Source organism: Pimephales promelas, chromosome 3 (genome assembly GCF_988280905.1).
Source record: "Pimephales promelas chromosome 3, fPimPro1.hap1.1, whole genome shotgun sequence".
Classification (NCBI taxonomy): Eukaryota; Metazoa; Chordata; class Actinopteri; order Cypriniformes; family Leuciscidae; genus Pimephales; species Pimephales promelas.
In genome coordinates this window covers 19,143,015-19,159,229 of record NC_142771.1, presented here as the reverse complement: position 1 = coordinate 19,159,229, position 16,215 = coordinate 19,143,015, and the positions used below count along the sequence as shown (strand labels likewise).

Below are 16,215 nucleotides of genomic sequence, written 5' to 3'. Positions count from 1 at the left end.
ATGGATTCTGATAGAGGGCCATGGGACTTAGACCTGAGTGCAAAAATGGAGGCTCTATGGCGACCAAACGTCACTGGTGAGACAAACGTGCAACGGACGGACGATCAGATTAAGTTTTGGCTGGGGAAAAACTGATCAGAAAATGTAATGAAAATGTAACTGAAGTTGTAGAAATGTAGTGGAGTAGAAAGTATAATAATTGCTGCCAAATGTAACGAAGTAAAAGTAAAAAGTATGCGCTATTTATTCTACTTAAGTAAAGTAAAGATACGTGAAAAATGTACTTAAGTAAAGTAACAAAGTATTTGTACTTCATTACATTCCACCACTGAATGGAACGCACTTAAAGTCTCATGGCCCTCTATCAGAATCCAGAGTTTTGAGAAGATTGGAGATGTGATGTGTCAGTTAGCAGATGTTGTGAGAGATCAATTTCCTTTTTGATTTACTCAACTGATATTTGATGTTTGTTATTGAAGGATGTTTTTCTTCTCTTTTGCCAGGTATACTGTATTTATTTCAAACTTGTTTTTACATGACAGTCTGGTTCAGCATGTCTGCTGCTAGTTACAACTCATAGTAATTAGGAGTTCCTCAATTAGGAGTTTCATACTTGAAGATTTTTCATGCAAGCAACAGAAGCATCTGGTTGTAGTCTAAAAAAACTCACTGCATTAATAGGCAATTCATATGTGACTGATAACAAAGCAAATAATTTCTTGTCCTATATGAAATCTGTATATAAGCAATGTATTTACTGTAGATAAATCAAGAGAGTTATGGAGGAACCTTAAAACTCTCTGACAATATGGTCACAGTTTTTCTCAGTATTGTCAGAAATTGGGGAAACCCCAAAATGGTTTTGGGGGATAACTGGTCTATGTATTCTCACCCTTGCTTTAACAGACAACCAGCACCTCTTTAATTAAAATGCATTTTGTTTTTGCTTTGATGCAGTAATTCAGAATAAAATAGCTTATCTTTGAAAAAAAAGTTGTTGTGCTTATCCACACACACACAATTAACACCAACCATAATTCCATGATGAGGCTTTTAAAGGGATACTTGACTTTTTTTGGAAATAGGCTCATTTTACAACTCCCCCAGAGTTAAACATTTGGGTTTTACCGTTTTTGAATCCATTCAGCTGATTTTCTGATATTTTGAAGAATATCAATAACCAGACCGTTTCTAGTATCATTGACTTCCATAGTAGGAAAAAAATATACTAAAGAAAGGAAATTGTGAAACCTGAGACATTTATTTAGACTATTACAGAAATACTACAGTCCATCGAGAGAAAGAGAGCAATAACTCAGCATAGCACAAGAAATATCCACCCACAGCAATGGCATACCCTGTGTAAGTTGTACCATGCTTTGTTTTTCCCTCCATCATGCAGACATTTCCATTCCCACTCATAGAAAGGTCTCAGGTTATTTAAACTTAAAGCAACACAATTCACAAACAGCTCAGTGACAAAAATAAAACTATACCAAAAAAGACAAGGCATCTATATGGGCTGGATTTGATCCATTTTAAGTGCATTTTCAATTACTATTTGCATTTCTGACATTTTTTTTTTTTTACCCAAACATATTTCAAACAAAACAAGCTGACACCTAACACATCATAGTAAGTGCTCTAAGATCACAAACTCTTCGGCCATTTTACACCTTGTAATCCAAAAAAAAAATGCATATGTTCGATCAAAAAGTCATGATTATATAAAAAAAGACAAATATTATATTCACAAGGCAGACTAAATAAATAGAGTATCAAACAAGAAAAATTAGCCATGACGACAAACAAGACTCTTGTAGATTCTTATTCAAACAAGATAACTTCTTAACACAAAAGGCTAAAGATTGTGTCCACAGATTTGGCAGAAAGCTATTATAGCACTATAGAAATGCATTATTTAGCAAGACATTGTCAAGAGAGTATGAGTAATAGCAGAAAGCAGCTGAGATCAACAGGTGCAGTAACATTAGCAAGACAATATGATGAAAAGACACCCTTTAAAACCAGTACAGGACATTGCACAGATTAACCGACTGTATTACATGAACCACCAGGGACAAAATATTTGCAACAACCCATTCACTCATGCACACCATGGCACATATTCATGTGTCACTGTAAACCTAAATCTCATGTATACATACAGACAAGACTATGCAATAACACAATGATAGTGAACTGCATAGCAAAAAAATAAAAATTAAATAAATTCTCACTCCAACTCACATCCACATACAAAAATCACATTTAGTCACAAAACACTCACTTTTCACTGTGCAACACTGTGCCATAACAAATGTCTGAAATGCTGCCCATACCTTTCCTCTCTTACACACACTTTCAACAGTGAGTTTGACTTGTTTCGCTCATGTGCCTTGAAATGGTGAAAACCAGAGATCATATAAGGACTGATCAGAAAATATGTGTAAGTATGTGCAAGTTTCGTTAGTTCAGATCATCGTAGATGCTGGGGGCCGGAGGAACTGGCAGTTTTGGTCGCTTTTTACGACTGGACAAGCCCAGTGCATTCTGGGAGCTGCTGCTACCGCCACCGCTCCCGCCGCCCGCTACTCTCTCTCTGTCTCCTCTCTCTCGCTCCTGCCCTTTGTCCCTCTCTCTTCCACCTCCAGCAGAGGTCAGAGACAGCGTGCTGGGCTTCTTCTTTTTCTTAGGTCTCTTAGATTCAGAGTTATTGGTGCCTGAGAATGAGACGGCGAATAAGTGAAAAAGAAAAAGGGTAAAATATGTTGTTTTTGAAAAACTCACTAGCTTTTGAAGATGCAGAGTCTGATGGTGAGATATCAGAGGAGCCGTCCCATTGGAGACGGGACATGATGAGCTGGCCATCAGGGGCATCATAGCTATCGTTTTCCAGCATTGAATCAGAGTTGGGTAGTGTCGATCTATCAAACAGGAAGCAGGTAATGATTACAAAATGACAAATGCTGAACAAGGACATGGTTTACCAAGAACCCCAGTTCAAAGAAACAACCAAAACTCTGTAATGGCCACCTAGTGTTCAGTAGTGTTCATGACATGTTGATATGCCTTTAAGATGACTTCTTCTATGGCGTTCGAGCCTTCCAGAGCTGAGATCTTGAAATTTTTATAATGGCATAAATGCTACGTGGGATCTCAATATCTCAGCTCTTGAAGGGTCTAGAGCCTCCATTTTTGCACTCGGGTCTAAGTCTCATGGCCCTCTATCAGAATCCAGAGTTTTGGGAAGATTGGAGAAACGTAATTTTTCGCCCGAAAAAAAACAAAAACGTAAGGGGTACCACTGTCGTTTTTTTTTCGGGCCGAATTTTTGAGTTTCGATATCTCAGCTCTGGAAGGGGCTAGAGCCTCAATTGATGCACTCAGGTCTAAGTCTCATGGCCCTTTATCAGAATCCAGAGTTTTGGGAAGATTGGAGAAACTTAATTTTTCGCCCGAAAAAAAAAAAACGTAAGGGCTACCACTGTCGTTTTTTTTTTTGGGCCGAATTTTTGAGTTACGATATCTCAGCTCTGGAAGGGGTTAGAGCTTCCATTTTTGCACTCAGGTCTAAGTCTCATGGCCCTCTATCAAAATCCAGAGTTTTGGGAAGATTGGAGAAACTTAATTTTTCGCCCGAAAAAAAAAAACGTAAGGGGTACCACTGCCGTTTTTTTCTCGGGCTGAATTTTTGAGTTTCGAAATCTCAGCTCTGGAAGGGGCTAGAGCCTCCATTTTTGCATTCAGGTCTAAGTGTCATGGCCCTCTATCAGAATCTAGAGTTTTGGGAAGATTGGAGAAACTTAATTTTTCGCCCGGAAAAAAAAAACGTAAGGGGTACCACTGTCGTTTTTTTCTCGGGCCGAATTTTTGAATTTCGAAATCTCAGCTCTGGAAGGGGCTAGAGCCTCCATTTTTGCACTCAGGTCTAAGTCTCATGGCCCTCTATCAGAATCCAGAGTTTTGGGAAGATTGGAGAAACGTAATTTTTTGCCCGAAAAAACAACAACGTAAGGGGTACCACTGTCGTTTTTTTTTTTCGGGCCGAATTTTTGAGTTTCGATATCTCAGCTCTGGAAGGGGCTAGAGCCTCCATTTTTGCACTCAGGTGTAAGTCTCATGGCCCTCTATCAGAATCCAGAGTTTTGGGAAGATTGGAGAAACTTAATTTTTCGCCCGAAAAAAAAAAACCGTAAGGGGTAACACTGTCGTTTTTTGGTGGGGGGTCGAAATTTTGAGTTTCTCTGATCTTCTTGAAACTCTGGATTCTGATAGAGGGCCACGAGACTTAGACCTGAGTGCAAAAATTGAGGCTCTAGACCCTTCCAGAGCTGAGATATTGAGAATTTTATAATGGCATAAATGCTACGTGGGATCTCAATATCTCAGCTCTGGAAGGGTCTAGAGACTCCATTTTTGCACTCAGGTCTAAGTCTCATGGCCCTCTATCAGAATCCAGAGTTTTGGGAAGATTGGAGAAACTTAATTTTTCGCCCGAAAAAAAAAAAAAACGTAAGGGGTACCACTGTCGTTTTTTTTTCGGGCCGAATTTTTGAGTTTCGATATCTCAGCTCTGGAAGGGGCTAGAGCCTCCATTGATGCACTCAGGTCTAAGTCTCATGGCCCTCTATCAGAATCCAGAGTTTTGGGAAGATTGGAGAAACTTAATTTTTCGCCCGAAAAAAAAAAAACGTAAGGGGTACCACTGTCGTTTTTTTTTCGGGCCGAATTTTTGAGTTTCGATATCTCAGCTCTGGAAGGGGTTAGAGCTTCCATTGATGCACTCAGGTCTAAGTCTCATGGTCCTCTATCAGAATCCAGAGTTTTGGGAAGATTGGAGAAACTTAATTTTTCGCCCGAAAAAAAAAACGTAAGGGGTACCACTGTCGTTTTTTTTTCGGGCCGAATTTTTGAGTTTCGATATCTCAGCTCTGGAAGGGGTTAGAGCTTCCATTTTTGCACTCAGGTCTAAGTCTCATGGCCCTCTATCAGAATCCAGAGTTTTGGGAAGATTGGAGAAACTTAAGTTTTCGCCCGAAAAAAAAAAACGTAAGGGGTACCACTGCCGTTTTTTTCTCGGGCTGAATTTTTGAGTTTCGAAATCTCAGCTCTGGAAGGGGCTAGAGCCTCCATTTTTGCACTCAGGTCTAAGTGTCATGGCCCTCTATCAGAATCTAGAGTTTTGGGAAGATTGGAGAAACTTAATTTTTCGCCCGGAAAAAAAAAACGTAAGGGGTACCACTGTCGTTTTTTTCTCGGGCCGAATTTTTGAATTTCGAAATCTCAGCTCTGGAAGGGGCTAGAGCCTCCATTTTTGCACTCAGGTCTAAGTCTCATGGCCCTCTATCAGAATCCAGAGTTTTGGGAAGATTGGAGAAACTTAATTTTTCGCCGGAAAAAAAAAAAACCGTAAGGGGTAACACTGTCGTTTTTTGGTGGGGGGTCGAAATTTTGAGTTTCTCTGATCTTCTTGAAACTCTGGATTCCGATAGAGGGCCACGAGACTTAGACCTGAGTGCAAAAATTGAGGCTCTAGACCCTTCCAGAGCTGAGATATTGAGATTTTTATAATGGCATAAATGCTACGTGGGATCTCAATATCTCAGCTCTGGAAGGGTCTAGAGACTCCATTTTTGCACTCGGGTCTAAGTCTCATGGCCCTCTATCAGAATCCAGAGTTTTGAGAAGATTGGAGAAACCAAATTTTTCGCCCGAAAAAAAAAACGTAAGGGGTACCACTGTCGTTTTTTTTTCAGGCCGAATTTTTGAGTTTCGATATCTCAGCTCTGGAAGGGGCTAGAGCCTCCATTTTTGCACTCGGGTCTAAGTCTCATGGCCCTCTACCAGAATCCAGAGTTTTGGGAAGATTGGAGAAACTTAATTTTTCGCCCGAAAAAAAAAAACGTAAGGGGTACCACTGTCGTTTTTTTTTCGGGCCGAATTTTTGAGTTTCGATATCTCAGCTCTGGAAGGGGCTAGAGCCTCCATTTTTGCACTCAGGTCTAAGTCTCATGGCCCTCTATCAGAATCCAGAGTTTTGGGAAGATTGGAGAAACTTAATTTTTCGCCCGAAAAAAACAAAACGTAAGGGGTAACACTGTCATTTTTTTCGGGCCGAATTTTTGAGTTTCGATATCTCAGCTCTGGAAGGGGCTAGAGCCTCCATTTTTGCACTCAGGTCTAAGTCTCATGGCCCTCTATCAGAATCCAGAGTTTTGGGAAGATTGGAGAAACTTAATTTTTCGCCCGAAAAAAAAAAAAAAACGTAAGGGGTACCACTGTCGTTTTTTTTTCGGGCCGAATTTTTGAGTTTCGATATCTCAGCTCTGGAAGGGGCTAGAGCCTCCATTGATGCACTCAGGTCTAAGTCTCATGGCCCTCTATCAGAATCCAGAGTTTTGGGAAGATTGGAGAAATGTAATTTTTCGCCCGAAAAAAAAAAAACGTAAGGGGTACCACTGTCGTTTTTTTTTCGGGCCGAATTTTTGAGTTTCGATATCTCAGCTATGGAAGGGGTTAGAGCTTCCATTTTTGCACTCAGGTCTAAGTCTCATGGCCCTCTATCAGAATCCAGAGTTTTGGGAAGATTGGAGAAACTTAATTTTTCGCCCGAAAAAAAAAAACGTAAGGGGTACCACTGTCGTTTTTTTCGGGCCGAATTTTTGAGTTTCGATATCTCAGCTCTGGAAGGGGCTAGAGCCTCCATTTTTGCACTCAGGTCTAAGTCTCATGGCCCTCTATCAGAATCTAGAGTTTTGGGAAGATTGGAGAAACTTAATTTTTCGCCCGGAAAAAAAAAACGTAAGGGGTACCACTGTCGTTTTTTTCTCGGGCCGAATTTTTGAATTTCGAAATCTCAGCTCTGGAAGGGGCTAGAGCCTCCATTTTTACACTCAGGTCTAAGTCTCATGGCCCTCTATCAGAATCCAGAGTTTTGAGAAGATTGGAGAAACTTAATTTTTCGCCCGAAAAAAAAAACGTAAGGGGTACCACTGTCGTTTTTTTTTCAGGCCGAATTTTTGAGTTTCGATATCTCAGCTCTGGAAGGGGCTAGAGCCTCCATTTTTGCACTCGGGTCTAAGTCTCATGGCCCTCTACCAGAATCCAGAGTTTTGGGAAGATTGGAGAAACTTAATTTTTCGCCCGAAAAAAAAAACGTAAGGGGTACCACTGTCGTTTTTTTTTCGGGCCGAATTTTTGAGTTTCGATATCTCAGCTCTGGAAGGGGCTAGAGCCTCCATTTTTGCACTCAGGTGTAAGTCTCATGGCCCTCTATAAGAATCCAGAGTTTTGGGAAGATTGGAGAAACTTAATTTTTCGCCCGAAAAAAAAAAACGTAAGGGGTAACACTGTCGTTTTTTGGTGGGGGGTCGAAATTTTGAGTTTCTCTGATCTTCTTGAAACTCTGGATTCTGATAGAGGGCCACGAGACTTAGACCTGAGTGCAAAAATTGAGGCTCTAGACCCTTCCAGAGCTGAGATATTGAGATTTTTATAATGGCATAAATGCTACATGGGATCTCAATATCTCAGCTCTGGAAGGGTCTAGAGACTCCATTTTTGCACTCGGGTCTAAGTCTCATGGCCCTCTATCAGAATCCAGAGTTTTGAGAAGATTGGAGAAACTTAATTTTTCGCCCGAAAAAAAAAAACGTAAGGGGTACCACTGTCGTTTTTTTTTTCAGGCCAAATTTTTGAGTTTCGATATCTCAGCTCTGGAAGGGGCTAGAGCCTCCATTTTTGCACTCGGGTCTAAGTCTCATGGCCCTCTACCAGAATCCAGAGTTTTGGGAAGATTGGAGAAACTTAATTTTTCGCCCGAAAAAAAAAACGTAAGGGGTACCACTGTCGTTTTTTTTTCGGGCCGAATTTTTGAGTTTCGATATCTCAGCTCTGGAAGGGGCTAGAGCCTCCATTTTTGCACTCAGGTGTAAGTCTCATGGCCCTCTATCAGAATCCAGAGTTTTGGGAAGATTGGAGAAACTTAATTTTTCGCCCGAAAAAAAAAAAACCGTAAGGGGTAACACTGTCGTTTTTTGGTGGGGGGTCGAAATTTTGAGTTTCTCTGATCTTCTTGAAACTCTGGATTCTGATAGAGGGTCACGAGACTTAGACCTGAGTGCAAAAATTGAGGCTCTAGACCCTTCCAGAGCTGAGATATTGAGATTTTTATAATGGCATAAATGCTACGTGGGATCTCAATATCTCAGCTCTGGAAGGGTCTAGAGACTCCATTTTTGCACTCGGGTCTAAGTCTCATGGCCCTCTATCAGAATCCAGAGTTTTGAGAAGATTGGAGAAACTTAATTTTTCGCCCGAAAAAAAAAACGTAAGGGGTACCACTGTCGTTTTTTTTTCAGGCCGAATTTTTGAGTTTCGATATCTCAGCTCTGGAAGGGGCTAGAGCCTCCATTTTTGCACTCGGGTCTAAGTCTCATGGCCCTCTACCAGAATCCAGAGTTTTGGGAAGATTGGAGAAACTTAATTTTTCGCCCGAAAAAAAAAACGTAAGGGGTACCACTGTCGTTTTTTTTTCGGGCCGAATTTTTGAGTTTCGATATCTCAGCTCTGGAAGGGGCTAGAGCCTCCATTTTTGCACTCAGGTGTAAGTCTCATGGCCCTCTATAAGAATCCAGAGTTTTGGGAAGATTGGAGAAACTTAATTTTTCGCCCGAAAAAAAAAAACGTAAGGGGTAACACTGTCGTTTTTTGGTGGGGGGTCGAAATTTTGAGTTTCTCTGATCTTCTTGAAACTCTGGATTCTGATAGAGGGCCACGAGACTTAGACCTGAGTGCAAAAATTGAGGCTCTAGACCCTTCCAGAGCTGAGATATTGAGATTTTTATAATGGCATAAATGCTACATGGGATCTCAATATCTCAGCTCTGGAAGGGTCTAGAGACTCCATTTTTGCACTCGGGTCTAAGTCTCATGGCCCTCTATCAGAATCCAGAGTTTTGAGAAGATTGGAGAAACTTAATTTTTCGCCCGAAAAAAAAAAACGTAAGGGGTACCACTGTCGTTTTTTTTTTCAGGCCAAATTTTTGAGTTTCGATATCTCAGCTCTGGAAGGGGCTAGAGCCTCCATTTTTGCACTCGGGTCTAAGTCTCATGGCCCTCTACCAGAATCCAGAGTTTTGGGAAGATTGGAGAAACTTAATTTTTCGCCCGAAAAAAAAAACGTAAGGGGTACCACTGTCGTTTTTTTTTCGGGCCGAATTTTTGAGTTTCGATATCTCAGCTCTGGAAGGGGCTAGAGCCTCCATTTTTGCACTCAGGTGTAAGTCTCATGGCCCTCTATCAGAATCCAGAGTTTTGGAAAGATTGGAGAAACTTAATTTTTCGCCCGAAAAAAAAAACGTAAGGGGTACCACTGTCGTTTTTTTTTTCGGGCCGAATTTTTGAGTTTCGATATCTAAGCTCTGGAAGGGGCTAGAGCCTCCATTTTGCACTCAGGTCTAAGTCTCATGGCCCTCTATCAGAATCCAGAGTTTTGGGAAGATTGGAGAAACTTAATTTTTCGCCCGAAAAAAAAAAACCGTAAGGGGTAACACTGTCGTTTTTTGGTGGGGGGTCGAAATTTTGAGTTTCTCTGATCTTCTTGAAACTCTGGATTCTGATAGAGGGCCACGAGACTTAGACCTGAGTGCAAAAATTGAGGCTCTAGACCCTTCCAGAGCTGAGATATTGAGATTTTTATAATGGCATAAATGCTACGTGGGATCTCAATATCTCAGCTCTGGAAGGGTCTAGAGACTCCATTTTTGCACTCGGGTCTAAGTCTCATGGCCCTCTATCAGAATCCAGAGTTTTGAGAAGATTGGAGAAACTTATTTTTTCGCCCCAGAAGAAAAAAATGAAAGGGGTACCACCGAGACCCTTCCAGAGCTGAGATATTGAGATTTTTATAATGGCATAAATGCTACGTGGGATCTCAATATCTCAGCTTAATTTTTTAGTTTCTCTGATCTTCTTGAAACTCTTGATTCTGATAGAGGGCCATGAGACTTAGACCTGAGTGCAAAAATTGAGGCTTAGAACCAGTTTATTTGTTGTGTACTGATAATAGTTTCATATAATTAGTTTGTTAATTAAACTAATAATTATAAATAAATGCTTTCCGTATAAAATAATACCACAAACACTTAAAAATAAACAGATATTGCCCTGTTTTGAGGACAAGAAATGAAAACCAATGTGGTATGATGAATGTCCAAAAGATGGAACTCTGCAATGGCCACCTAGTGTTCAGTAGTGTTCATGACATGTTGATATGCCTTTATGACTTCTTCTATGGCGTTCGTTATTGTATGTAATGTTGTTATGTGAGCGCGCACGCTCAGTGAGAGTGAGAATGCTCGCGCAAAGAGGAAGATGACCGATATATCTTCCACTTTGATTTGTAGCGTTTTACAGAGTGTTTTCTTTAACCTGTTAACATCCGCTCTTTCGACATGTATGTGAAGAGTGTGCTTAACTGAAAGAAAGCAACTACAAAAGGACTCGTGGAACAACCAGTTCGTTTGCACTGTCTTTCCTATTCTTCTTCTGGGACCTCAAACTCTGACAGACGTTACAACACACGGACTGTTTCAAACAGGGGTTGGATACATATGTTTTGCTACACAAATATAAGTAAACACTTTGCAGACTGAATGTTGTCCTGTTTGAACAAAATGATGGATGTTTTTCATGACTCCACTGTTTGATCGCACCTGTGTGTCTCACACACAGGTTACGTTACTTTACCTTGTAGAAAATATTTGACCTGGTTGGCAGAACGATTGCCTTTGCCTGCATCTTTGCGGTGACATGACTAACATAATTAAGACCTATCCAATCTGAATTTAAGACAATTTAATACTTTTTAAGGCCTTATTTTTAGGAAAATTGATTTAAGACTTTTTAATACTTTTAAATGACCCGCGGCCACCCTGATTAACCAATGTAATTAACTTGCGTTAAAAAATAAAACCTCATTGTAAAATGTTACCCTTCACAACACACATAAAACAAAACAAAACACAGCAGACTTATCTGATGTGCCTCAGGTCTCAATACTAGGACCAATTAGTTTTTCACTATTTTGTTTGGACAGCTGCTAAAAACTTATCACGAGCTCAATGAAAAAGATGTATATTAAGAGAGGGAAGGAAAGGAAAGCAGTTGGGTATATTGATTCTTTTCTGTCAGGGTGAGGTCAGGTTTGGGAAAAGGGGTGAAACTCACGCGGACGGCCCAAGGAGGAAGACCCTGACTGCCCTCCTCTGTTCGTCCGTGTGCTGGGGACACCGCTGGGACCTGCCAGGACACAACGTGGCATTACGCACTGCACCAGAGACAATGACGGGGCGAGAGACTAGGTGAACACCGGCAGCAGGATTCAAATACGCTCTAGGGTTAGATATTAGCAATTAGGGAAAGGGGTTTCAGTGCTGGATGATGTTCAAAAAGTCTCTTGCTTCGTAAAAACAGGCAGTGCTTTGAAAAAACCTATGACCATCTAATTGGGAAACAGCATACTCTTATGTCCAATTGAAATGACACTGGTAAGAAAACTGAAAAGTGGACACCAATCAAAAAATTGGGGTTTATATAGAGTTGCCAGTTGTGTTCCTTAAAATCAGTCCCAACATAACATGATCTTTTTCATTGTGTAAATGGAAATGATCATGTGTTCACACATCACATGCAGAATCAATCTTTGTCTCTAAAGCAGCACACACACACACACACACACACACTTAATGGTGAAAACTAACACACACACACACACACACACTAAAATTTAACAGTGAAAAACTACACCCACGACTGTACCCGTTCACCTTACTTCTGCTCACATGACACAGAATTCATTACAGGGATGGTTCACTCCAAAAGGATTTGATTTTATTCATTTATTTACCTTCTTGCTGTTATATATGTCATTCTAATGATTTTATTCTAATGATCTAATGATTTTTTCACTGACTATTTAAATCAGTCTACTCCTCCTTTTTTTATCCAAATATGTTCATATGTACTCAAAGAAATAAAATAGGCTATAAACAGTTCTCCATTTAAATGTTGCTTAATTCAAGGTTAAAAGCAGTTAACAGAGTTTTAAAAAGACTTTAACCCAAGTTTAAGCATGTGCAAAGCCCTTAAATCTCATAGACTGGTTTCACAGATGTTTCAGCCTTCAGTAGCAAGTTTTTATTCCTAATAGTCATAAAATATGCCTGCTGTGGAAAAATACTTACTTTTCTGCTGGCCAAGGAAAAACAAACTTGGTGACTGCTCTTTCATTGTCAATAAGGTAATGGAAAGAAGCTCAAAATGTCAGTAGACTGAGTGTACCACAGTGTGCATTTGTAAGAATAAATCACAGATGTTTTTTTTTAATGATTTCCTTTAGTTATTAGTTCACAAATATGGATTGAATTCTTACCGAGTACACATCTTCTTTGTGTGCTCTGATACAACCCCACATTGCTGAGGAAAAAGAAGGCCTGTTAGCAAGGGGGAAACTGTAGAGGTTGACCAATGTGGCGTAATAAATACAATAATACAATGTAATGATAGCAGGCAAGATAGCTGAACTGAAACTTAACAATATTAACAAAAGTAAATAAATCACTGAAATTTTATTTTGGTAGGTTTTGAAAATGACAGAAGGGGGAAAGTACAACTTCTGAAAAGTGGTCAAATAAGCACATTTACCACATTTACTGATCCTAATAATTGTGAATGGTCAATCTATCAATCTTTCTCACTAATATAGAGAAAATTTTGATTACACTTTACACATATTTACCACTGAATCCATATAAAATAATTTAGGTTGACAAAACACAAAAAACTTAAATTGTCAATACAAGTATTGTGGTGTCAGGTATACTGTATTTCTCAATTTATCTGCATTATAAACTTAAACAGCTATATGTTGGAAAAAAATGTGAAGAGTCGAAATAGAAGATATATTACATAAATAAACAAAATTAGACATTTATTTTTAAGAATATTGTTTTTTGAAGATTAATTAAATGAAGATTTTATTTCCACTGTAATTAATAATTAAACGATGTGTTAATTATACAACTTTTATTTGTAAGCCTAAACACAATGTGTAGGTAACTGATGAGCATCTACTCTACTCTACATTTTTGTTAGCATTTATTTTTAATTTGGAAGAAAAATATATTGTATGGTAAATAGTTACCGTGGTCAGTATGGATCGCAGCTCCTCGGGTCCCAAAGTCTCATAACTAATGCCAGAGCTGTAGTTATACTACATGAGAGGGAAAGTTACACAAAATTGCTGTAATACTATAGTTTTTAATGCAACAGTGTAAGCGATGACCAAAGTTATAAATGTTAAAATACTTTAGCGAACCATCTCACCTTGTACAGGTCTGGATTTACACTACTGCTGAGCTCTCCTGCAGTGAAACAAAAAGACACTCGTAACATGTTCAAGTGAAGCCTGACGTCTGTCAAATAGTGCACTGAGTGGATAAAACAACTGCTAAATCCAATCGGAATAAAACCCACCATTCTTGTGCTTTAGGGATTTGGATCTCCTAGGAGAGTTTGGATTCTAAGATACACAAAGATTTATTTTAATACCATTTTCAATATTTAATTATTATAATTGTTTTTACATTTACAAAAATATAAAAATGAACGTATTATAATATAGAATATTTGGCTTGCATTTCTAACAAGTGCATGTCTCAAAAAAAGTTGTTTACCTTTTCTGACTTTCTCTTCTTGGCTGTGAAAATAAAAGGTTAATAAACTGTTATTAGTGATTATTGAAATCAAGGTTTCATTAAATAAAATAAAACAACGGGGCACATTTGGAGGCAAAACGTGGTGTGGGAAGTGAGGGAAAAAAGAAAGACAAACTGGGTGAGCTCACCTTTCTTTTCTGAACCATAGGACCAGTCGTTGTCATTGATATCGTCATTGTCTTCCTGATCACTTTCTGACTTGCTTGTGTTGTTGCTGCTGGCTATTCTGTAAAAAGAGCATTCAATGCTTTAAAACTTCACTAGAAATTTCCCTCAGGGGACAATAAAATCTCTCCATCTGGCAGAAAGTCCACGTCTTTGAAAAATAATGGTTAGAAATGTGTCCCCCCACAGCCAACTTTTAATATTTTTCCACCAGCATGTGTTAATTAAACAAAATTATATAGAAATAAAAAAATAATAATAAGGAAAAAGATTTGTAATGATATGGGTGATTAAATAGTTTTGGTCAAATATTCCTTTAAGCATTCCCTTTTTCGAATAATATCTATGCATTTCTAATGAGAAAAACTCACTTTAAAGGAAACACTTATTTGTTAACATTACTTAACGCATTATTAACTAACAATGAGCAATATATTCTTACAGCATGTATTAACCTTTGTTCATGTTAGTTTAGATGTATAAGTGAGCTAAATAGTGTGACTTCACAGTCCATTGACCTGCGGTTGGCTATTCGGCTACTGTTGCGGCCCATCCCGAGACACTTCTCCAGATGAGGAGCAAAGCGAGAGGCCGCGATACTCCGACTGCAGTTGGGACAAACGCACTCCTTATTCTTCCACTGGTTGTACACCTGACCGAAGATGTCTACACCTGGCTGGTCCACTATTTCTATATCAATATGAGAGCATACAGTAAACTAGTGACACATTTCAAAAGCATGGCTTTAGAAATAATGAATTTGTGTATTTTTGTGTTACAGTGTGATTGACTAACCGAAATCCTTCATACTTTCTTGGTCCGTGTCATCCAGGAAGAAATAGCCCTGTTTGACCGCCCTGTGCACCTCAAAGCACAGCCCTAAACAGGCATCTTCCACTAGGTCAGTGTAAACGTCATGAGCCAAGGCCTACAAAAAAATTTATATATATATATATATCATATGGGTTAAACTGATCATATGAAACCATATTATGGCACAGACTACTTTTAGGGCCGGGGCTAAAGCGCACACACAATTTTTGTCTCTGGCAATGTGATTTTTAGTGGTGAGCTTGGATTAAACTATTCGTCTGTAAACAGATGCATTCAGATGAACAGTATTTATTTAGGAATTTAGTTAACTATATAACTGTTCTGCATGTTTCATAATGAGACCCATTCTCTTTAATCCTTTACCTCCACCTTGGTGTTATCCAGGCCTGACAGAGACATATCCTCCATTTTCATTTGCAACAACTATTGTAGAGGATCTCTCATTGTCGACAATAGAGAATGGGGTGGAAAACACTGAAAAACACAAATCCCATTGCATCACAGTCAAATATACCAACAACCATTGAAATAAGATGTTAGCATTTGAAAACACTTTTTACAGGCGTTTAAAGCATGATAATGTGTGCACATCGTAAATTGTTTATTAATCATTAAATGTTTGTTTTTATTCTTCTTACAATCAAATTCAAGGCTATAACGTCCCTTTCATAACACGCGTCTCATTTTTTTTTTTTTTTTTTTTTTTGTATTAATTATTTGCTATTCTCAACAAGTGGGAATACTGTGTGAACATGGGCGGGCATTGCAATTATCCAGAAAAACACAAGTCCAGATAATAAACACTGCGTATGTAAACCTAATAACTGTTAAACACAGTTGAACATACTGTCGATGTAACATAGTTGACAGGTACGACTAGAGCACTGCCCTGTTCACACAGGCGGGTTTTGGCAACATTGTTTCAAACCCACAGGAAAATGTGGAACAAAGTAGCCTATTAACTGACGCCGCGCGCTGTAAAGCATATTTGTCGCGACTCGCGCTACTCGTTTAAATTGTGTTTCTACTTACCCAGACTGAACGGGCCGGTTCTTGTCATTCACAGACCCGCTGTTCTCTTAAAGACGACATGGAACAAATATGCTCAAAACGAACGTACTTGGGAAGATAATGGATGATGGAAATGTTATCTTAAGATAATGGAAATGTTATAAACGATTAAATCCCTGGTTGATTAAGTCACTCGAGTACAGATGATGTTTGAAAATAAAACAACGCTGCCATTTTGGCTCCGGTTAGGCATCACTAGTCTAATACCGATCTTAGGTGACGCATCGATTCTGCTGCCTTGAATTAGTTCCTATTAATGCGTGTATGTGTATTTATGTATGCATGTGTGTGTGTATATACATACACACATGCATATATACATATATATATGTACACACACACACATACATATGTATGTATATAT

The 16,215-nt window shown here is 39.0% G+C and overlaps 1 protein-coding gene across 2 annotated transcripts; it reads right to left on the bottom strand.

Annotated features, from left to right (window-relative positions):
* Positions 1 to 790: 790 nt before the first annotated feature.
* Positions 791 to 16,063, bottom strand: atxn7l3a (ataxin 7 like 3a). 2 transcript variants are annotated; one of them, XM_039687408.2, is made up of 13 exons: positions 15,813 to 16,062; positions 15,144 to 15,254; positions 14,742 to 14,874; positions 14,465 to 14,636; positions 13,910 to 14,007; positions 13,740 to 13,762; positions 13,540 to 13,585; positions 13,390 to 13,427; positions 13,208 to 13,276; positions 12,437 to 12,480; positions 11,233 to 11,304; positions 2,791 to 2,927; positions 791 to 2,723 (listed from the first exon to the last, which is right to left on the bottom strand). In XM_039687408.2, exons 2-13 carry the CDS (start codon positions 15,192 to 15,194, stop codon positions 2,470 to 2,472), a joined length of 1,137 nt encoding a protein of 378 aa, XP_039543342.1. In that variant the 5' UTR covers positions 15,195 to 15,254; positions 15,813 to 16,062; the 3' UTR covers positions 791 to 2,469. The 2 variants fall into 2 exon arrangements, with proteins under 2 accessions (XP_039543342.1, XP_039543343.1); XM_039687409.2 differs by lacking the exon at positions 11,233 to 11,304 and having other exon boundaries at positions 15,813 to 16,063.
* Positions 16,064 to 16,215: the final 152 nt, after the last annotated feature.

Coding starts and splice junctions, on each gene's coding strand:
- atxn7l3a (XM_039687408.2), bottom strand. CDS start 15,194: ATGAAAATGGAGGATATGTCTCTGTCAGGCCTGGATAACACCAAGGTG. Junction 14,637..14,741: donor AGAAAGTATGAAGGATTTCG/GTTAGTCAATCA, acceptor ATATTGATATAG/AAATAGTGGACCAGCCAGGT. Junction 12,481..13,207: donor TGCGATCCATACTGACCACG/GTAACTATTTAC, acceptor CTTTTTCCTCAG/CAATGTGGGGTTGTATCAGA.